This window comes from Plecotus auritus (assembly GCF_963455305.1).
Source record: "Plecotus auritus genome assembly, chromosome: 9".
In the NCBI taxonomy this organism is placed as follows: domain Eukaryota; kingdom Metazoa; phylum Chordata; class Mammalia; order Chiroptera; family Vespertilionidae; genus Plecotus; species Plecotus auritus.
In genome coordinates this window covers 130,765,029-130,789,740 of record NC_137783.1, presented here as the reverse complement: position 1 = coordinate 130,789,740, position 24,712 = coordinate 130,765,029, and the positions used below count along the sequence as shown (strand labels likewise).

General features: G+C 36.7%; 1 protein-coding gene across 1 annotated transcript in view; it reads left to right on the top strand.

The window, feature by feature from the left end:
* The window catches only part of KIF18A (kinesin family member 18A), a gene marked incomplete at its 3' end in the record, with an annotated part of 80,673 nt that overhangs the window by 40,112 nt on the left and 15,849 nt on the right, over positions 1–24,712 (top strand). The window contains exon 14 of the mRNA XM_080642031.1: positions 831–1,066. Coding sequence (XP_080498157.1) covers positions 831–1,066 — 236 coding nt within the window. The remainder of the gene's footprint in view (positions 1–830; positions 1,067–24,712) is intronic.

Below are 24,712 nucleotides of genomic sequence, written 5' to 3'. Positions count from 1 at the left end.
TACTCATGTTTTTTGATGACATCTTCCTTGATTTAAAAGTTAGGAACCATTGATTGAGTGTATAAATTTATAACTATTTAGCTGTGGCATTTATTCAGTCAGCACTTACGTGGAGGTCTAATACATAAAAAGATATATTCACTGCTACTCTGATTAACAACAATAGGGAAAACATTGAATCAGAGCCAAGAATCTGTTGTGTCCCATCAATTTCCCCATACCCACCATTCTTGTCCACAACTTATTTCCTTGAATCCCCTTGGAATAGCTTTGGAAGCCATTGCCTTACCTCATGAAGAGCTTACTGAAAGGAAAATTGAGCTCTCTTTTTTTGTTGTTTTTTAAATGTCATATACCAAAAATGAGTCTCATCATTTGACAGAGTATATTAATTTTTCATTTTAATCCCATGATGTTTAGTAACTTATAATATCTTTGGTTTGTGAATCACATAATGCTTTGCAAAAAGCATTTATATGTATTTAATTCATTCGGTTCTCAAAACAATTTCCTATTATAAGTAGTGGCTGTCCAATTTATCCCCGAGTAATAAAGGAGAAACCTCAGTTGTCCCTTATCCAAGATCATATGGAAGCAAATGAAGACTAAGAGTATAGCTTGGTGCTCGTAATTCAGATCCAAGATTCCTTTCACTCTGTATTTAAAGTGTTAAGAATATGTTGAGGTAGTTGACTGAAATATTCTAAAGAGAACATATACACAGTGAATCATTTAAATTACCTGCTAATACTTTGGATGTTAAATAGAACTATAAAGTGTATTTAAAATTTAGTATTTATCTCTCCTTCTTTGTCACCTTTTGTATATAGAGTATTGAATGCTTTACTTCCAACCCTGAGAAAACAGTACTGTTCATTAAAAGAAGCTGGCCTGTCAAATGCTGCCTTTGAGTCTGACTTCAGAGAGATTGAACATTTGGTGGAGAGGAAAAAAGTGGTTGTTTGGGCTGACCAAACTACTGAACCTGATAAGCAGAGCGATCTACCAGGGGTTTCTATGTTTATGACCTTTCCACAACTTGCACCAGTTCAGACTACTCCTTGTTGTGAGTATGGCTTTTATTTTATTGAGTAAACTAGTGGCCTGGTGCATGAAATTTGTGCGGGGGGGGGGGGGGAGGGGGAGGGGCAGGTGTCTCTCAGCTTGGCCTGCACCCTCTCCAATATGGGACCCCACGGGGGATGTCCAACTGCCGATCCAGGAGTCAGACTTCCCTCTCGCAATCCAGGATTGCTGGCTTCTAACCACTCACTTGCCTGCCTGCCTGATCACCCCTAACCACTCTGCCTGCCGGCCTTCTTGCTCCCAACTGCCCTCCCTGCCAGCCTGCTCACCCCCATCTGCTCCCCATTCCGGCCTGATTGCCCCCAACTGCCCCCTCTTGCCGGCCTACTCACCCCCTTCAGCCCCCTCTTGCTGGCCTGCTCACCCCCATCTGCCTCCCCTGCCGGCCTGATCGCCCCCAACTGCCCACCCCTGCCATCCTGCTCGCCCCTAACCACCTCTGCCTCATCCCCGCCACAATGGTTTTGTCCAGAAAGACATCCAGGTCTCCCAGAAGGTCTCCTGGCCTAATTAGCATATTACCCTTTTATTAGTATAAACCAGTGGTCAGCAAACTTAATGAGTTTGTCAACAGAGCGGCAAACCCTGGCTCATGAGCCGCAGTTTGCCAGCCACTGGTATAGACAATAACATTTGTAAAATGTAGCAGTCTCCTTAATATATCAATCTACAGAATAATTAATTTTTTAATAGGTTTGGCTATTTTGTGAGAATTAATGGGAAGATGAGCTTCAGAATGGTTTCAATGAACCAGTATCTCTCACAGGTCCAAGAGCAAGTGTGCTTGATATCCTAAATATCTCCAACAATAAAACCTTTAAGTTATTTCACCCATTATTGATGTATTAATTTTACTTCTTTCTTTAAAATTTAACATCTATTTAGGACTAAAGATTATGATTAAGAATATCACATTCTTTAATACATAATAAGCTGTTCTTAATATCTAATCGTGTAGAATTTACTCTTTTTCTGTTGGAAGATCACTTGGTATCTACTTCATGAGTGTGCATGGAACATTTTTAAACAAAGTTTTCACTTTACAGGTTTTGATACATATTTTTCATTATTATTTAGTTAAAAATATTTTTGGATTTCTGTTATAATTTCTTCTTTGATCCATGTGGCAAATTCTAGCCTTTTTTTGGGTTATTGATTTCTAGTTTAGTTGAATTATATTTAGAGAAAATATTTTGTGTGATTTTAATCTGCTGAAGTTGCTGGATACTTGTTCTATGCCCAGTTAGCTTATAGTCTTCACATCTTATTCTTAATGACTTATGTTTTAATTTATGTTCTATCAAATACTGAGGAAACCTATTAAAATTCCCTCTATTATTGTGGATTTTTCTATTTTGTATCTGTTTTCTATTGCTGCCCTAACAAATTGGCATGAACATATCAACTATATTACCACAAAGAGTTCTGTAGGCCAGAAGTCCAGCAGGTTTAATAGGTTAAAGTGCTAGAGTTTCACACAGCCAAAATCAAGGTGTGAGCCCGCTGAGTCCCTTATTTGGAGGATCTAGGGGAGAATGTGCTGCTAGACTTATTCGGGTAGCTGGAATTCAGTTCTATGTGACTGTAGGGCTGAGATCCATGTTTTATATTTGGCTCTTGACCGGAGGTCATTCTAAGTTTTTAGGGGTCACTCATTTTCCCTAGCACGTGGCCCTCTGCATCACTTCATCCTCTAGCCAACAATGACAGGTCAAATCATTTTTTCATGCTGTGAATCTTCCTGACCTTCCCTTTGGACTCATGTAAGCAGTAGCTTACAGTTAGAGAAAGTCCTCTGCTTTAAACACATTATTAGATTGAGCCCACTGGATAATCTAGGAAAGCGATTTTCAACCTTTCTTATCTCATGGCACAAATAAACTAATTATTAAAATTCTGCAGCACACCAAAAAGATTTATTTTTTGCCAATCTGACAAAAAAACCACAAACGTATAATTTTTATTCATACACGCCTATTGGCTATTGTTGTGTTGGCTGCTGTCATTTTTTTAGTTGACAATCAAAAGGATAAGGGGTCAGTATCCATGACCCCTTAATAAAATAGTCAGGTTTTGCATATTTAAAAATTCCTCGGCACACTGGTTGAAAATCACTGATCTTGGGTAATCCCCCTATTTTGTTTTTTAAAATAAATGTAATTCTTTTTTAAAAAAATATATTTTTTGTTGATTTCAGAAAGGAAGGGAGAGGGAGAGAGAGAAACATCAATAATGAGAGAGAATCATTGATCAGCTGCTTCCTGCACACCCCCTACTGGGGATCGAGCCTGCAACCTGGGCACAAGCCCTTGGCCAGAATTGAACCTGGGATCCTTCAGTCCACAGACCCACACTCTATCTACTGAGCCAAACTGGCTAGGGCAGGTATTCTTCCTATTTAAAAAATCTGGAAAAGGTGATGATCCAACTTCAGAAAGTAAAGTCATGTTTCTAAGGTTAAGAATCCCTTTTATTGCCCCTAGAATACTGCTGTGCACAGAGTGGATGGATGCTTGAGTTGTGGGTTAAAAAAATGTAAACTGGTAAATTTTGCGTTTATTTTTAATACTTTATAAAATTATTTTCTAAAACTTGAAAAATTAAGGGATTTGTTTTATACTAAAAGAAGAATTTAAAATTCCATGGTGTTATTTACATCTGCAAAATCCCTTTTGCCATGCAATGTAACATATGCACAGGTTTCAGGGGCTAGGCCTTGGACATCTTTAGGGGGAGTGGGTGTTCTGCCTACCGCTTGTTACCCTGTTTTATTCTGTCAATTTTAACTTTCTTTTATTGAAATTATATTCTTACATCTATATATGTCAGAGTTCTACATCTTTTTATTATAAGATACCCTTATTCTAGTAATATTTAACTTAAGTTTATTTTAACATTAATATAGCTAGCTATGCTATTTATCTTTTGCCTAGTGTTTTCATGTTTATCTTTTTTCCAATTCTTTCACAGTAAACCTTTATATTTATTTCAAACATGTCTCCTATAAACAGCATATAATTGGGTTTTGCTTTTTTGTTCTGTTTATCAGTTTTTATATTTTAGTTAATGTGTGTAATGAATTTGTTGGTAGTTGGCTTTAAATCTACCATCTTGTGATTTGCTTTCTAAATGTCCTGCTTATTCTAAATTCCTTTTTGTTAGAACTTTCCTTTGAGATGATAGAGTAATATTTAATGCCCCATTTTTTCACCTCTGGAAAGCTCTACACTCTTTTTATATTCTTTAGTAGTTATCCTTTGTACATGTAGTCTTCCTTTATGAAAGTCTGTTTATCAAAATAACTATTTGTTATTTCCACCCTCTTCTCAGCGAGTGCTAGAAGCTTGAAATTCTTTAACACCTTTAACCCTCTTTTGACATGTATATCATTGTTAAAATATACTTTACTTTTCTTTATATATTAAACCCATAGCATATTATTTTTATTGTCTGTACCATATTCATATTTACTACTAGAGGCCCGAAGCATGAAATTCGTGCAAGAGGCTCGGCCCTTGCAGCTGAGGCGGCTTGCCTCAGCCCTTGCAGCTGCAGCGGGTTACTCAGCCCTCGCAGCCCCAGCTTCATCTAGAAGGACGTCCGGAAAGACATCCAGAAGGTTGTTCGGCTGTCTGGTCTAATTAGCATATTACGCTTTTATTATTATAGATTTTTGTTCTATATCTTTTCAGCATCTCTTTGTCTTTATGCAAGACAATTTTTCTTTCCTCTAAAGAACCTTTTGCATTTCCTTTACACTGGGCATGCTAATGCTGAATTTTCTTAAAGTTTTATGCATCTGAAGATGTATTTATATTACTTTTCTTTCTTAAAGACTATTTTGCTGGGTATAGAATTTCAATTTAGAGTTCTTTTCTTTTAAAAAATTATCCTCTGCCTTTTGTTGTTGATGAAGTCAATTTTCATTGTAAGTGTTTCTCCCTTGAATGCAGTCTGACTTCCAGCCTCCTAAAATATTTTTTCTTTGTCTTTGGATTTTAGTACTTTTGCTATATTGTGTCTATGTAATTTTATTTCTACTTCTCTTACTTGGGTTCATAGAACTGTCTGAATTTGTGTCTGAGTTATCTTTCATTAGTTTTATAAACTTTTTAACCATTATATCTTCAAATATATCTGTTACTTTTGCTCTCTCCTCTATTTCTGGGACTCCAATTTTATTGCATAGTAACTTCTCATAGTCTGTGCCTTCTACTCCCCAGCTTTTCAGTTTTTTCTCTCACTGGATTTTTTTTATATATTTTATAGTTGGTTCTTAAAGCCATTAGGTTCTTAATTTCAGTTAAAGTCTGTGCCTAAAAAGTTAGAAGTCTAAACCATCTGGGCCTGTTTCTGTTATCTCCTTCTGCTGGTTTTGTAGCTTTATTTTCATAAATGCATGCTAATTTTTGTTTATCAGACATGTATTGACAGAACTGTTTATAGAAATACTTTGAGTCTTCTGATAATAATGTCTTCAGGGAGGATTACATTCCCTTCTTCCAGGCTCCTGATGGCATTATCAATCCAAAATCACTTCAATTTTATAGATTGAGATCATTTGAAACTGAACTGCTGTTTCTGCAAGGGCCTGCCTACGCCTGCTTTATTCTCTAATAGAAGTCCAGTGCATAAAATTCGTGCACTCGGGGTGGGGGAGGGTTGTCCTTCTGACGTGCACCCTCTCACAGTCCAGGAGCCTTCGGGAGGATGTCCAACTGAGAACTTAGGCCCGATTCCCGCAGGGGGCGCTGCCACGGGCGCTGCCACGGAGGCGGGAGGGCTACCGCCACTGCACTCACCAGCCTTGAGCATGGCTCAGAGCTTCTGGCTGAGCAGTGCTCCCCCTGTGGGAGCGCACTGACCACCAGGGGGCAGCTCCTGCATTGAGCATCTCACTCCTGGTGGTCAGTGCCTATCAGAGCGACCAGTCATTCCGCTGTTCGGTTGATTTGCATGTTAGCCTTTTATTGTATTGGATAGTTTAGCTGTTAAAGGTATCTACAAGGAGGGTTTATAAACAACTCCTCTTTGTGGGCCCTAAATTCTAGTTCCAGCCCCCAGACCTACATAGCTCTCAGCAATGTTACTAAGCATTTCTGCCATCTCTTCTAGTATCAGCAAACAACCTCAAGGGGAAAATAGCCTCCAACTACCTCCTGATGCTTGCCTATAATTCTTCACAATTCTGTTAGACCTCCTGTGCCTTAAGCATATGTTTTATATATATACTAGAGGACCGGTGCACGAAATTCATGCACGGGTTGTGTGTCCCTCAGCCCAGCCTATACCCTCTCCAATCTGGGACCCCTCGAGGAATGTCCGACAGCCCATTTAGGCCCGATCCTAAACGAGCAGTTGGACATCCCTCTCACAATCCAGCACTGCTGGCTCCCAATTGTTTGCCTGCCTGCCTTCCCGATTGCCTCTAACCACTCCCCTGCCAGCCTGATTGATACCTAACTGCTCCCCTGCCAGTCTGTTTGCCCCTAACTGCCCTCCCCTGCAGGCCTGATCACCCTTAACTGCCCTCCCCTGCAGGCCTGGTCCCCCCCAACTGCTCTCCCCTGCAGGCTTGGGTCCCTCCCAAGTGCCCTTCCCTGCAGGCCCGGTCGCCCCCAACTTCCCTCCTCTGCCGGCCTGGTCACCCCTAACTGCCCTCCCCTGCAGGCTTGATCACCCCCAACTGCCCTCCCTTGCAGGCCTGGTCCCTCCCAACTGCCCTCCCCTGCTGGCCATCTTGTGGCGGCCAGCTTGTGTCCACATGGGGGCAGCCATCTTGTGTGTTGGAGTGATGGTCAATTTGCATATTACTCTTTTATTAGATAGGATAGAGGCCTGGTTCATGGGTGAGGGCCAGCTGGTTTGCCCTGAAGGGTGTCCCAGATCAGGGTGGGGGTTCCCTTGGGGCGTGGGGCAGCCTGGGTGAGGGGCCTGTGGTGGTTTGCAGGCCGGCCATGCTCCCCAGTGACCCAAGCAGAGGCCCTGGTATCTGGGATTTATTTATCTTCTACAATTGAAACTTTGTAGCCTGGAGCAGAGCCAAGCCTCCTGCTTGCTCCATGGCCCCAGCCATTTTTGTTGGGGTTTATTTATCTTCTATAATTGAAACTTTGTAGCCTTGAGTGGAGGCCTGGGCCTACCAGGGTGTGCAGAAAGCTTGGCTTCCTCCATCGCCGGGGGCAACTCAAGCCTCCTGCTCTCTCCAGCTCCATGGCCGCAGCCATTTTTGTTGGGATTAATTTATCTTCTATAATTGAAACTTTGTAGCCTTGAGTGGATGCCTGGGCCTGCCAGGATGTGCGGAAAGCTTGGCTTCCTCCATTGCCAGGGAAACCCAAGCCTCCTGCTCGCTCCGTGGCCACAGCCATCTTGGTTGGGTTAATTTGCATACTCGCTCCTGATTGGTTGGTGGGTTTACTTTGGGTGTAGGGGAGTGATGGTTAATTTGCATATTACTCTCTTATTTGATAGGATGTGTGTGTGTGTGTTTTATATTTTGTCCAAATATTTTAGTTTTCTTCCATAGAGAGGTTGGTCTGTTTACCTAGGTCTCCATTATTAAGTTCCTTATATTTTTATAATAAGATGATAGAGAAGTTGGATATATGTAATTTTTCTTTTGTAAAGCATTGTTACTTACCTAGTTGAGATCGTTGAAAAGAAATAAGGTTTTTTTCATGTTCTTTCATACCTTTTGGGCCTTGATTTTTTTCCATATAATCTATTCAAGATGTTGAAGAGGAAATATGGTTTTTAACACCAAGATTGAGAAATACTGACCACCTGCTTTATGATAGTCATTATTCCTCATTTAAAAATCCATATTTCATTTACAATGTAATTGTGTAGACTATACTTGTCAACAGTACAACAAAACATTTATTTGGCTCTTAATTTCTTTTAATAGTATTTTGAAAGGGAAAGACAAAGTAGAATGTAAATTATATGAAGATGTATTTTCTTTTTAAAAAGTGTATCAGAAGGAGGGTTTTGTTTTTCTTAGTTTCATATTTCATTCACATGATTTTATAGATTAACTTTGCTTAGTATGTCTTGCGTATTTCATGAATTATCTGTGTTGTCTACATTATAAGTAGAGTCAAAGGTGAATAACAGGGAAGGGGTATAAATTGAGGCCACTTATAAATATTTGTTTTTCCGAGTCTTAGAATATTGAAGTACCTCATTTTAAAAAGTAAAATAGTGCAATATACATTTGCATTTCTATAGACATGAGGCAATACCCAGATAGCATATATTGCTAAAATTTTACTATACTGTAAATGATAATCTTAACAAATTTTAGAAGTTAAATTGAAGTGATTTAACTTAAGCAAAACATGAGTCAGATGTGTCTCATTCATCTTAAGCTTACATATATCACTTACTTTTTTCCATACTCTTATAAACAGGTAATGTCAAGTGGTTTTGTTGTTAAATTTCAAAAATACTAAATGCTGTGGGATTTTTTCCCCTCTGCTTTAGGGACTTTTAGAGAGTATTTACTAGCTCAACTGAATTCATTGTTTTTAAAACACACACGGTATTTTTAAAAGTCTGATGACATTAACCATAATTAATTTACATGTATTTTTATCCTGGTGCTCATTTCTGATTATTTCCATGATAAATTCCTGTAAGTGGAATTTCTGGCTCAAGAAATATGCACATTTTTTTAAACGTTTATAATACCCCTTGCCTCCATGTGATTATACCAACTTGAACTCCCATTAGCAGTTCTGTAGGAAAATATGCTTTTTTCTTTTTTTTTTTAAGAAAATAATTTTCAACACACATAGAAGTCAAAAAAATACTATAATGAGCCCATGTACACATCATCTAACTTTAGGAATTCTCTAATGTCTAGTCTTGAAAATACCATCTGCTTTCCTCCACCCCATATACAACAAGCACACTGGAATATTTTGAAAGAAATCTCAGATACCATATCATTTCTTCCACGTACATCTTAGTGTCTCTAAAAGAAAACACAATGCCTTCTTCATACCTAACGTCATCTAATCAGTGTTCACGTTTCCCTCACTGTCTCATAAATGATTTCTTCTTACAGTTTTTTTCCTATCAATCTTCAAACAAAGCCCAAACTTTGGTTGATGTATCTATTAAATCTTACTAAATCTGGGGGGTCGCTCTCCCTCTTTTGTCTTTGCTAATTACTCATTGATCCTTTATCAGTTTAATAGTCATATTTATTATCTTTTTTATATTTTTCCTTTGATCACTAATATAGTTCAAATATTTACTTCTTTTTCAGCTATTTAAGGATCTATTTTGTTTTCTGTGAGGGACCTAGCCATCATTTGAAAATTTTTCTGGCATAATCATCTTTTGTGAAAGTGGTTACTTATAAGAGCCTAAGATAGAGGTATTTATTCATTCATTCAATAGGTGTTTGCTTTGTACATTCATGGAATGGTAAGAAAGGTATGTAACTGATATAAAGGAGAAGAGAAGGGAAGTAGACAGTGATGAGATCATAGGGATAATGGGGAGGAAGGAAGGAAGATCACTTAACTTACAGCCTTGAGAGTCCTTGTAAGGACTTGGGCTTCTGAACAAAACAACTGTTCCAGACTGTGACATGATCTGAAAAAATATCCCTTTGGCTACTGTGTTGCAAATAGATTTGTAAATCTATTCTTATGGCAAGAGCTGAAACAGTTAGGAGACTACTGCAATAAACCCAAGTGAAAGATGGTGGTGGTGCAGACCCGGTTGGTAGCAATGGGAGTGATGAGAAGTAGTTAGATTCTAATATATTTTGAAGGTAGAGCCAACAGAATTTCCTGACAAATTGGATTTGGAATGTGAGAGAAAGAAAGGTCAAGGATGACTAAGATTTTTTAACATAGCAACTGAAAGAATCAAGTCATCTTAAAAGAGATGGAGAAGACTTCGGGTGGAACAAATTTATAGGGTGGGGGTGGTAGAAGATTAGGTGTTCGTTTTGAGGCATTTTAATTTTGTCTAAGATTCATCCAGGTGGAGACATCATGTAAGCAGTTGAATAGAAGAATCTGGAGTTCAGGGGAGAAGTCTAAATTGAAACATAAATTTGAGGGTTGTTAACATTTAGATGATATTTAAAGTCATAGGGCAGGATGAAATCATCAGGGATATTAACTCTTTCCTGTAAAATGCATGTTGTAAATGTATTCTTCAAATTTATCATTTCTCTTCAAGTTTATCATTTATTCTTACCTTTATTTGAGATACCCATTTTAAAAACTTTTATGTAATAAAATTGGTCTTTTTTTTTCTTTCTCTGCCATCAAAATCATTTTCTTCTAATTTATTTTAAAATAACAGGCAAGAATCTAACTTAATTTTTTCTAAAGAGCCTGTCATTCTTGTGTAATATATTGACAATCCATCTTTATGGCACCTTTGTTTTACATATAGTAAGTAGTATATATAATTCTGTTTATTGGATTTCTATCATTGATAATATGTAATTTTTTATATAGCAGTGCTAATTTCCCTTTGTTATTCTTTGTTTTTAAAATGTTTTTGGCTGTCTCTGACCAAGAAATGAATCTTACAATGATTTTTTTCCAATTCCAAGGAAATAAAATATTTTCAAAAATGTATACATTGATTTTGTTTTCACATTTTTCCATATCAAATATTCTCACTCTAGAATAGTTTGTCTCTCCATATTCATATCTTCTTGTATGTGCCTCAGCAAAGTTTTAAGTTTTCTTCACATGTTTAGTATACACTTGTTATTAAATATATCCCTCAATATAATGTTTTATATTTTTGCTATGTGGACTATTTTTACTTTTGTATTTAATAAGCCTATATTCTTAAGTTGAAACTTTTTTTTAATTTTGTTAATTTTACCAATGGCAGTACTTGATTTGGGGATAGAAATTTGACTTGAGATCTTTGCCTACAAACTACATGTCTGTTGACGTGGAGTAAAACATGAACCTATTTTGGGTCTGGAAAACAGAAAGTGCACTCGCTCACTGAGTGCCATGCAGGATGGGGTGCTGGCAGCAAGATTTATTTATGGAACTGATAAGATTTCTGACATTAAATGAAAAGTCAAGATTTCCTCGTTATCCATCTGGAAACTCACATTTAGTAATATTTCTGTCTCTAACCTTTCCTTTTCCAAAATTTTCACCCCATGCCAGTGGTTTTATCTTGAAGTACAATAAAAGTAAAGATATAGGAGAGCTATAGTACAGATATTCTGATTGAATATAGAGTACTGGCTGAAGTTTATATTTCCCCTAAAATTACTTGAGTAGAAAGAAATTTTATTTTAAAAAATAGGATACCTCTATTCTAATTCTTTACTATAATAAATATGAAGCATCAAAAGATGTTTATATAAAGGAAATACTCCATATATTTTCTAATTTGTCGACAGTGTAATCATTATCAATAACAACAGTAGTCATGCTTGTAGCCCTAAATATATTTCATTTGGACCCTTGTTTTGTGCACACGACTATGTTCAGTTATTTGTCTGTAACTGCAGATGTTACTGTAAATTAAAAGGTTCTTTGCATTGCCTTTTTATTTTTATTTTCATCTTAAATAAGCATGAATACTAGGAAAATGAGATTGAGAGAAAAACATGGTATCTGCTATTTTTCACAGGGATGGGTATCAAAAAAGTTATAGTTGATTTATTACTCAGAGTGCTGGATTAATTTAAAGAACTGTTACATAATTCTTAATGCATGGGGAAACGTATTCTTTCTATAATATTTGTAAGTAACCGATATTATCTATATAGACATTAATGCTACAATAACCACAATAGTGTCTCATGAATGCATTATAAGATGTATTAATTTGGTTAATCCAGTAGTAACTTGAGGTTATATATCTTTTAAATAGTTAAAATTTATTCACTTGTGTCATTTGCAACTATGAATTCCATGAGTCACAAGGCTGTTAAAAAGAATTCAGATTTATGATTAGTATAATAATTGTATCAATCATTTGTAGCCCAGAAGTGTTTATTGTAATGCATATATTAATATTTGATTTCACTTTAGAACTTCGCCAACTAATTTTAATTTAGCATACTTTCCCAAAATACCTTCTTACGCACATATTAACATGAGTGCTAGCAAAAGAAAAATCCTTGCCATTATGTTGTACCAAACCTCAATTAGATCTTATCCCATTCATCAATGTCTCCCTGTCATGAACCCTACCTTGCAGCCTCTGACTCATGTTTGCTAAGTACTGCATTCTGCTTCTTCTACTAACATACAGTTCTGTAAATCTTTTAAGTTGTACAGTCTTAAGCTTTTGATAAATTAGTTCCTCTGGGTAAAATCATTCAGAACACATGATATGGGACATCAAAAAGATGACCCCACAAGACCTGCCCATTTTTTTAAGAGGGATTTTTAACTCATTGATGATAAATTATCTCGTCTCTTTATTTAAAGGAACCATCTGTGGAGTATTTCAGAAAGCTAAAAAATAAATACAGACCCAATCTACCTAAGAAACCACATGAACTTTCCAGTTAATACTTGTATTTATAGAATTATGTTTCTTAAATTCAATTTATTTTAATACATATTGAGATAATTTGATGTAAGAAATGAATAACTATGGTGATGTCTACACTGGTTTCTATTTCTCTTTTCTGTCCTTTAAAAATCTACCCTTCACACTAAAATGATCTCCCTAATAGAGTGCAGACCCGTTACTAAAAGGGCCTTCAAAGGTTTTCCCAGTCCGTTGTCAGGATGCAGACTCCTTTCCATATGGCACTTGGTGTCCCCACCTTCTCTTAGACATACTTTCTATATCTTGCCTCTGTAGTTTCCAGGCTTTTCCCTCAATCTTGAGTGCTGTTTCCTCGCTTCATCCACATAGTAGTCTATTTAAAAACCCTAATCCTCGTTCACAGTCCAATTCAGATACTATCTCCTTTATGAAACCTTCTTTTTATTGAGTCCTCTCCTCTTTGCCCACACATACTCGTTTGCATTTCCATTGTAATTTTTTATCCCATGTTATAGCATACCTCCACTCTCCCCAACAAAACTGTAACTTCATTGACTGTTGGAAACATTTTTTTCAATAATTTGTTAAGTTTATTGCTTCTATCTCTAATATTTTAACTTTTATTTTAACAATAAACTTCATTTATTATAATTTGAAAAACATCATGCCAAAAGAAATGCCTTTCATTTTTATTAATGTTTTATTTTAATAACTTATTGAACGTTTTTTTGCCTAAGCATGCATATGTAGTTTGATTTTTAAAAAATTGAGATGCCACATATATAGCTTTTTTTTACTGAACCACGTGATTTTTGTATCAAATATGAATTTAACTCATTTTAAATAATGTATATTATATTTAACCCTCTACTAATGAACATTTAGGGTTTTTTTCATGTTATTATTGTTATAAGCAACACTTCAGTAAAGTGTGTATGTGTGTATTTTACAGCTTGTCTTAAGTATTTCTTTAGGCTAACCTTCTAAAAAGTAGAATAGCTAGATCAAAGGGTATGTACATTTTTAAGGCATTTGGTATGCATTGTCAAACTATTCTTCAGAAGTGCTGTAATTGTACAGTCTACCACCATTAATGGATAATTATGGTGAACATTTTTTTCTGTGCTTTTGTTCGTTGTAGTTCGCTCTGAATTAATTACCTGTTCTTTACTTTTGCTTTAGTTTTCTGGTTTGTTTGGTTGTTTTGGTGTGTTTTTTTTTTTCTTTTTCTTATTTATTTTATAAGAGTTCTTTCCAGATTGATAGATATCTGACCACACACACACAACATGTAGACATAGACATACATATATACACATACAAGAGCTCTAAACCATTTGCCATATATGGTTCCTTTTTTTCTTTTTTTTTTCATAATGGTTAATTTTCTGTAACCCTATTTAAATGATAAGGTTATCCATATTTTGTGCACATTTATGTTCTCTTTCCAGTAATAGGAGCATTAGCATCTCAGTTTGGGGGAGATGAAAGGGTACATTGCCTTCTATTTATATTTTGGGTCTGTAAAGAAAATTTTTTATTTTTAAGTCTTCAATATAATTATGTGCGTTATTTCTTCGTATTACTTGGTTTCTTTGTCTGACTTTCCCTGGTAAATAAACAAGAGACTTCAGTTCTGCCAATGTGTATGATTTATATTATGACTTTAAGCATGTCACTTTCTTGCTGTGAGCAACAAATTATAAAAGAAGAAAGTTAAATTTAAATGGCCATTAAGATCATCTAGTACTAATTCTGGTTCTGTGACTTTCCTGGTGGTCTGTAATTAGTCAGGAATTAGGACTACCATTTTAAAGTGGGAATTCAGTAAAAAATATGGATTGCTAAAGTAGGTAAGGGTTTATATTACTTGGGCCTTTCTTTTTGTTACTAGGAAACACTGATGTGGAAGTTTTCCTATGTAACAGGCACTTCGTTTAACATTATTTGGATGTGACTTGTTAATAATTTGATTTAAGTAATTTCTTATAATAATTAAAAGAAAATATTTCAAAGTAAAAATATATTGATGTTTTTTAAGATTACCTTTATGAAAATAGACATAAAACCACTTTGTTTTTTCTACTTTCTATTGAGATATGTGCTGCATGACTTATAACAACCTTCTAATGTTTACCTAATATTTCTAAGACTACAATTTATCTTAGGATTGTGTAAGAAGTGGTATATGTGTCATATAATATTACATATATACTTATATTGATGTATGTAACATTTAATCTCAGGACCTATTTTAGGATAATTTTTATAATAAAAATGAAAGTTATTTTTTAATATTTTTAAAATATTTTTATTGTTTAAAATATTACATATATTAGTACATATATCTCCTTTTTTTTCCCCCATTGACCTTCCCCCAGCCCCCCTCACCCCCCCGTGTCTTGTGTCCATTGGTGTGCTTATATGCTTGCATACAATTCTTTTGGTTGATCTATTTCCCTCCCTCCCCAACACTCCCGTGCCTTACTGCTGTAATTTGACAGTCTGTTCGGTACTTTACTGCCTCTGTATCTATCATTTTATTCATCAGGTTATAATGTTCTTTGTTTTCCATAATTGAGTGAGATCATGTGGTATTTTTCTTTCATCACCTGGCTTATTTCACTTAACATAATGCTCTCCAGGTCCATCCATGCTGCTGCAAATGGTAAGAATTCCTTCATTTTTACAGCAGCGTAGTATTCCATTATGTAGATGTACCATAGTTTTCTAATCCACTCATCTGCTGATGGGCATTTAGGCTGTTTCCAAATCTTAGCTATGGTGAATTGTGCTGCTATGAACATAGGGGTGCATATATCCTTTCTGATTGGTGTTTCTAGTTTCTTGGGATATATTCCTGGAAGTGGGATTACTGGGTCAAATGGGAGCTCCATTTTTAGTTTTTTGAGGAAACTCCATACTGTTCTCCACAGCGTCTGCACCAGTCTGCATTCCCACCAGCAGTGCACAAGGGTTCCTTTTTCTCTGCATCCTCACCAGCACTTGTCATTTGTTGATTTGTTGATAATAGCCATTCTGATAGGTGTGAGATGGTAGCACATTGTCGTTTTGATTTGCATCTCGGATAATTAGTGACTTTGAGCACGTTTTCATATGTCTCTTGGCCTTCCTTCTGTCTTCTTTTGAAAAGATTCTATTTAGGTCTGTTGCCCATTTTTTTATTGGATCATTTATCTTCCTTTTATTAAGTTGTATAAGTTCCCCGTAGATTTTGGAGGTTTAACCTTTATCAGTGATAACATTTGCAAATATGTTCTCCCATACAGTGGGGTTTCTTGTTGTTTTGTTGATGGTTTCTTTTGCTGTGCAAAAGCTTTTTATTTTGATGTAGTCCCATTTGTTTATTTTCTCTTTAGCTTCCATTGCCCTAGGAGCGGTATCGGTGAAGAAATTGTTTTGGCATATGTCTGAGATTTCTCTACCTGTAGATTCCTCTAGTATTTTTATGGTTTCCCATCTTATGTTTAAGTCCTATATCCATTATGAGTTAATTTTTGTGTATGCTGTAAGTTGGTGGTCTAGATTCACTTTTTTTGCATGTATCCGTCCAATTTTCCCAACACCATTTATTGAAGAGACTGTCTTGACTCCATTGTATGTTCATGCATCCTTTGTCAAATATTAATTGAGCATAGTGGTTTGGGTCGATTTCTGGGTTCTCTATCCTATTCCATTGGTCTATATGTCTGTTCTTGTGCTAGTACCAGGCTGTTTTGAGAACAGTGGCCTTGTAATACAGCTTGAAATCTGGTATTGAAGTCCCACCTACTTTCTTCTTTCTCAGGATTGCTGTGGCTATTCGGGGTCTTTTTTTATTCCAGATGAATTTTTGGAGAGTTCGTCCTAGGTCTGTGAAATATGCTGTTGGTATTTTAATGGGGAGTGCATTGAATCTATAGATTGCTTTGGGTAGTATGGACATTTTAATGATGTTGATTCTCCCAATCCATGAACATTGTATGTTCTTCCATCTGTTTACATCTGCCTCTATCTCTTTTTTCAGTGTCCTGTAGTTTTCCGCATATAGGTCTTTTACCTCCTTAGTTAAGTTTATTCCTAGGTACCTTAATATTTTTGGTGAGATGGTAAATGGGATTGCTTTTTAGTCTCTCTTTCTGTAAGTTCACTATTGGTGTATAGAAATGCCATAGATTTCTTGTCTCTAATTTTGTATCCTGCTACATTGCCGAATTCATTTATTAAGTCTATTAGTTTTTTGATGCAGTTTTTCGGGTTTTTTATGTACAATATCATGTCATCTGCAAATAAGAACAGCTTTACTTCTTCTTTTCCAATTTAGATGCCTTTTATTTCTTCTTCTTGTCTAATTGCAATGGCTAATACTTCCAGTACTATGTCGAACAGGAGTGGTGAGAGTGGGCATCGCTATCATGTTCCTGTTCTTAGGGGAAGTGGTTTTAGTTTTTGCCCATTGAGTATGGTGTTAGCTGTGGGTTTATCATATATGGCTTTTATTATGTTGAGGTATGATCCTTCTATTCCCACCTTGTTGAGAGTTTTTATTAAGAAAGGGTGTTGGATTTTGTCAAATGCTTTTTCTGCATCAATTGATATGACTATGTGATTTTTATCTCTCAATTTGTTTATGTGATGTATCACGTTTATTGATTTGCGGATATTGAACCATCCTTGCATCCCCAGGATAAATCCTACTTGGTCATGGTGTATAATCTTTCTGATGTACTGCTGGATCCAATTTGCTAGAATTTTGTTGAGGATTTTGGCATCTATGTTCATGAGGGATATTGGCCTGTAATTCTCTTTCATTGTGTTGTCTTTATCTGGTTTTGGTATTAGGGTGATGCTGGCTTCATAGAATGAGCTTGGAAGTGTTCCTTCCTCTTGAATTTTTTGGAATAGTCTGAGGAGGATAGGTTTTAGTTCTTCCTTGAATGTTTGGTAAAACTCTCCTGTGAAGCTGTCTTGCCCCGGGCTTTTGTTTCCTGGAAGCTTTTTGATGACTGCTTCAATTTCTTCCATAGTTATTGGCCTATTGACTTATTTAGATTCTTCCTGATTGAGTTTTTGAAGGTTATATTTTTCTAGGAATATGTCCATTTCCTCCAGGTTGTCCAGTTTGTTGGAATAGAGTTGTTCATAGTATTTTATTTTAACAATCCTTTGTATTTCTGTGAGGTCTGTTGTTATTTCTCCTCTTTCATTTCTAATTTTGTTTATTTGGGTCCTCTCTCTTTCCTTCTTGATGAGCCTGGCTAGAGGTTCATCAATCTTGTTTATCCTTTCAAAGAACCAGCTCTTGGTTTTGTTGATCTTTTGTATTGTTTCTTTGGTCTTTATTTCGTTTATCTCCTCTCTGATCTTTATTATTTCCTTCCTTCTGCTTACACTGGGCTTTTCTTGTTGCTCTCTTTCTAACTCTTTTGAGTTGTAGGGTTAGGTAATTTATTACCATTGTTTCTTGTTTTTTTGCAGTAGGCTTGTAGAGCTATGAACTTCCCTCTCTAAGTCTGCTTTCGCTGTGTCCCATAGATTTTGGATTGTTGTGTTTTCATTGTCATTTGTTGCCATGATGTTTTTTATTTCTTCTTTGATCTCTCTGGTAACCCAGTCATTGTTTAGTAGCATGCTGTTTAGTCTCATGTGATTGATTTTTTTGGATTGTTTTTATTGTAGTTGATTTGCAGTTTTATGCCATTGTGATCTGAGAAGATGCTTGATATGATTTCTATCTTTTTTAATTTGAAGAGACTTTGCCTATGACCCAACATATGGTCTATCTTTGAAAATAACCCATGTGCACTTGAGAAGAATGTATATTCTGTGGTTTTGGGGTGAAATGTTCTGAAGATGTCAATAAATTCCATCTGGTCTAGTGAGTCATTTATGATTGATGTTTCTATGCTGATTTTTTGTTTCGAGGATTTGGCCAATGGTGATAGTGGGGTATTAAAGCCTCCTACTATGATTTTATTGCTGTCAATCTCTCCCTTGATATCCTCCAGGAGTTTTTTTATGTATTTGGGTGCTCCTGTATTGGGTGCATATATGTTTACCAGAGTTATTTCTTCTTGTTGGATTGTTGCCTTTAGTATTATGAAGTGGCCTTCCTTATCTCTTGTTATGTCCCTAATTTGTCAGATATAAGTATTGCTATCCCAGCTGTTTTTTCATTTCCATTCGCCTGAAAAACCTTTTTCCATCCCTTCACCCTTAGTCTGTGTGCATCTTTTTTTCTGAGGTGGGTTTCTTGTAGACAGCAGATATATGGGTTGTGTTTTCTTATCTAATCTGTTACCCTGTGTCTTTTGATTGGGGCATTTAATCCGTTTACATTCAAAGTTATTATTGATAGGTGCTTATTTGTCACCATTTTTATTCTTTACCCCTGTGTTCCTTCTTCGCTTCCTATTTCTTTTTTTCACTGTAGACCCTTTAGCATTTCTTGCATTGCTGGTTTGGTGGTAATAAATTCCCTTAGTTCTTTTTTGTCTGTGAAGCTCCTGATTTCACCTTCAGTTTTGATTGCTGGGTACAGTATTCTTGGATTCAGACCCTTCCTTTGAATGACTTTATATATTTCATTCCATTTCCTTCTGGCCTGATGAGTTTCTGTTGAGAAATCAGTCGCTAGTCTGATGGGGGTTCCTTTGTAGGTAACTTTCTGTCTCTCTCTTGCTGCTTTTAATATTCTTTGTCGTTGGTGTTAGCCAATTTAATTATAATGTGCCTTGGCATCGGTCTTTTGGGGTTCATTTTGCTTGGGACTCTGTGAGCTTCTTGGATTTGTGTGGGTTTTTTCTTCCCTATATCAGGGAAGTTTTCTGTCATTATTTCTTCAAACAGGTTTTCTATTCCTTGCTCAGTTTCCTCTCCTTCTGGAACCCCTATCATGCGGATGTTGTTTTGTTTCGTGTTGTCCCAAAGTTCCCTTAGGCTCTCCTCCTGCTTTTTAATTTTTTTTTTCTAGAAGCTGCTCTACTTGGATATTTTTTTCTACCTTGTCTTCTAGCTCACTGATGTGGTCCTCTGCTTCTTCTAGTCTATTCTTGATGCTTTCTATTGACTTCTTTACAGCAGCGATGTCATTTCTCATTTCTTCTTGGTTCTTCATTTCCTCTTAGTTCTTACACATATTGTCAAATTTGTCTTCCATTCTTTTCAGCCACCTTATGACCATTTCTCTGAATTCTTTCTCTGACAGGTTGCTTGCCTCCACTTCGTTTACTTCCTTTTTTGGTGATGCCTGCTTTTCTTTCATATGCGGGTTGTTTCTTTGTCTCCCCATGGTCTCTCTTCTCTGGGTGTCTGGTTATGTAGTTCTCTCCTTATCCCAGGCAAAATCTGACCCTTCCTTGATGGAGTATAGCGCTCATCTGAATCCACGTGTTTGCGCCAATTGGGGACTGGTGTTCTGGGGTTCGCAGCTGTTCGTTGGGTGCCATAGTTGTAGATTTTCAGGCTTCCGATAACATCCACTTTCCCCTTCACGATGGCGCAGTCTCCGTGTCCGAGCCAGTCCCTCCGGGAGGGAACCCAGCAGTAGTGGGGGCTGCCCAATCAGGGTAGCCCCGTCCAGCAGTCCCCCACCGTCACCTGGAGTACAGCTGTCCCTCATCTCACCAACAAACATTCCCCGTGCGACCCTCAGCTGCTCTTTCTGTCTGTTCCGGTACAAGGCTTGGGACACGTCTGTATTCCGCCACCATTTTTTCCTCCTCCTTAATATATTTTTTTATTTCAGAGAGGAAGGGAGAGGGAGAGAAAGATAGAAACATCAGTGATGAGAGAAATTCATTGATTGGCTGCCTCCTGCACAAACGGTGATCAAGCTCACAACCCAGGTATATGCCCTGACCTGGAATCGAACTGTGATCTCCTGGTTTATAGATTGTTGCTCAACCACTGAGCCACTGCAGCCAGGCAGAATGAAAGTTATTTTTAAAAAATCTTTTAAAAGTAAGACTATACTGAGATTTCTTAAAACTACTTTTAAGACATGAAACAACTTTCTGTTTGTTTTGTTTTTTCCTACTAGAAACATTTCCAAGTCCCTAGGTATATGTGTGCATTAGACTTCTTAGAGAAATGAATATTTGAAAGTTAGAAAGAATCAAGTAGATTAGATTGTGCTCCTAGGTGGACTCAAATATCTTCAAGAACAATACAGCCAATGAATGCATTTTAGATGTTTCTCTTGAGGTACAGGCAGTCAGTTATTCTAATGTGTCCTAACATACTTCTTCATGATACTCTATATTTCATTAATAAAGTCAGAATAGTCCATGCATTATTTCTTTACATTGCTCTTAGTTGATCATATTCCTTAAAAATACCAGAAATTTGGGGAGAAGAGTTGGCAAGTGTCACAAACTTTGTTTACTTCATAAGCCCCTTACAAATTTAAGTTAGTGGGCCAGGCAAATTAATTCTAATTTCATTATGCTTTTCACTGTTTTTGTTTTTATTTTTAGCTTATATTAATGTTTATATTATTAATATAGCACATTTTATTCTACACAATACTACACAAACAACACAAATGTTAATGTACTTACATTTTAATCCAGATAAAATTATGTTAAATTTGGACTTTACTGATGAAAATTGTAGTTTTTCCTCCATCTAATCCACAACTTTAGTGCTTGCATTTAGAGTTCGTTTTAAAAGTGGTTTTAATACTTAAAAGTCTTTTGAAAGGTTTCTAAAACTTGGCAGTCTCAACACAATGTTTTTGTCTGACTTCCTTTTTAAGTCTCTCTATGGACTTACAGTAAACAAAACTTTGAAGCGGGAATCTGTAGCCATAATGCAGGAACAGATGAATAGAACACTAACCACTTTATTCTGAAATGCACATTTTCAGTTGTATATAAGATGCCTTAAAGCACCATATAAATATTTTAAGATGTTTCCTAAACTATTAATGGATAAGTATTACAAAGACTAAGATTGGATTCATTAAACAAAACGTACTATAGTGTTTAGAAGAGAGGCTCTTTCAGCAGCCCTAATTCTGACCACTTTAAAAATCCTGGTTTGAATTGTAGCACATAATCATTTTGAAAGTTATGTTATTTAGTCATATAACCACAGCTGCCTACCTTCTTCCCTAAACTAGGAGTTTATTCATATATTTCTAGCACTGTATATGCATTTTTGCTAAATTGTCTTTTTTAAGAGAACAGCTTCATGTCTCTTAAAACGGCAATTGGTTCATGGAATTGTTACTTCATTAACATGTGCTTTCAACTGTGTGAGGTATTAGTAAGCCTAAAAAAATCATCCTGAATTTCAGGATAATTGTATTAGACCTTTATAAGTAAAGTAATGCCAAAGTTATTTTTCATTGAACAGTTTCTCTCCAAGTAGGTCCCCAACTGTTCTTTATATTTGTGTTATTCTGGTTTATTTGAAAATATTAATAAAAACTTATGCTGATTTCTTAAAGTGACATCCTCTCTTGATTAATCCTCTGAATATTTCTCAACAAACCTATGAAGAAATTACAGTATGCATTATCTTCAGATGAGATCTAAATGTGAAGTTAAAGATGGGTATAAGAAATATAATGACTAAAGTTAGATATCTTTAGGACATTTAACATATCTGAAAGCAAACTGATTAAATCCAAATATGTCTTTTATATTTTAGCATTTTTGCTATCCTAAAGTTTATTTTTATTTCTACTATTATTCTCTATAAATTTTTCAGCATATCAAAGTACATATGCTAACATTCACATTTTACAAGTGGTTTGCCTGTTACTGCGAGGAATTTTCCTTTATTTTGGGGACTCATAACTTTAAATTCATTCAGCCCATTTTCCACCATATTGGATAATTAATTTCCAGTGCTTGATAGATTCACATTTTTATTAGCCCTTTCAGATTTTACTATAGGTAGGTAATTGTCCTGCTTTTCTTTTGGTTATATGCTAGAGAAAACATGAGTAGGGAAGTGAGGTGGTAAGCCAGTGGAATGTGGGGCTAAATAAAAGATTTTTCCCACCTTCCCAAGGCCTAGACTATCTTAGCTCTTCTGTTGGCTTGCCTATTTCATTTCATGTTACTTGCTTGCATGTTTCAGTTAGACTTTTGAATGGAAAACTATAATTTCGGCTAGTTATCTAGCTATCCCAGAATAAACAAGAAATCTATTTTGGTCTGGTTTTTTATCCCCTGTATAATCCTAACATTTGATTAACTTTTTATCATATATATAAATATCTGTTGTTCTTCCTCACCCTCTGTCTTATCCCCTTTTCTCTCTCCACCTCTACCTCCTTTAAAAACTCAGTTTATATCTTTTTAGGAAAGTAATGTCTGTACATAATTTAGAAAGCTAGCAATACTGTAATTATGGAAGTATTCCTTGACTTATTATTACTCACTATAGACCCAGTGCACAAAATGTGCACTGGTGGGGTCCCTAGCGGCTGCCGGCCCACCTTCCCCCGGCCAGCCCCGCTCCCTGGTCAAACTCCCAGTGGAGGGGACAATTTGCATACTACACTTTTATTAATATAGCACTAGGGGCCCAGTGCATGAATTCATGCACCTTGAAAGGGATTGTGGGCTGTGAGGTTGTGAGGCTGTGGTAGGCACAGGGGGAGTCTTGGCCCATCCTCCGCATCCCCCCACCCAGACCCTCCCACCATGCCCCCGGTCACCTGTCTGCCTACAGCCCCGCTCCCGCCGCCGCCACTCCCACACGCTGATGGCACTGCTCACACCTGCTGAAGGCACGATTGAGGCCAGCGCCAGCAGCAGGTGTGAGCAGCAGCTGTTGCCCCAATCGACCCTCAAGAGCAGGGGTAGGTGGAGAAGCCCTCAGGGGAGACTAGGGCCAGCACCACCACTCGCACCTGCTGATGGTGCCAAGCGATTAGGACCAGCGCCGGGTACCAGCAGCGGGTGTGTGCAGTGGCTCTCGCACCGGCAGCAGGACCTCAGCACGCGGGAGCAAAGAATTTTCAGTATTTACCAGAGGCTCGACCTAATGACAGCTATTGGAAACCCATCTTTGTCTGGTGCCCTACTCACCTGCTCCACCATCCCACCGCAGCTGATGCCTGCCATGTTCCACGCATGCCCCCTGGTGGTCAGTGCATGTCATAGTGACCAGTTGTTCGGTTGTTCCGGTTGTTCTGCTGTTCAGTCTATTTGCATATTAGCCTTTTATTATATAGGATTCCTAATTCTGAGTCTCCTTTTAGCTGTTTCTTCTAATTTTTTCTCTTAATTTCTGGATTTCTAATTTATACTGCTAATTCTTGTTTGTCTTTTTCCAATTTTATGCATATACTTATTTTTACGTTGGAAATAATTTATTACATTACATATGCATTTTCTGTCTTGCCCTATCTTGCCAAAATGTTTTTCATCTTCTTTTAAGTAAATCTCTCGAGTTTATTCAAGTGAATATTGTTCCCAGTGAGCTACGAAGTGTTAAAGACTCTTTTCCTGTACAGCTTTGTTTCTGTATGTAGTGTTTGCTTTTGTTCCCATCTTCTTTCTTATTCTCTCTTATTTTCAGAAATGCATCCTCCAGTAGATTCTGGAGAATTGGTACATAGGAGGTAAATTTTTTTGAGACAATGCATATATGGCAGTATCTTTATTTTCTGATTATTTGTCCAGGTATAGAATTCTAGGTTGGAAATAATTTTCCTAAGTACTGAGAAAATATTGCTTCATTAACTTCTAGATTCGAGTGTTGCTCTTAACTGTTGTGCTGTTTTTATTCATCAGATAAGAGTGAATATGTTTGTGACTTTTTCCTCCCAGAAAGATTTGGGGATCTTTCCTTTATCCTTAGTATTCTGAAATGTCACAACAATATGCCTTGGTGTTGGTCTTTTTTAATTCATTAGAATAGACTAAAATCTGTGGGCCTTGCTCTCTGGAAACCTTTATCTTTTCACTCTGAGAAATTTTCATATATGTATTTATGCACATACACATACTTACATACAAATGCATACATACATATTTTTCCCTTCTTTCTATTCTTTGGAACACTTATTAATATGATATTGGATCTCCTGAATTCATCCTCCACTTCTATTTTCTGTCTTCTGGTATCTCTTTTGTTCTTTCTGGGAGAT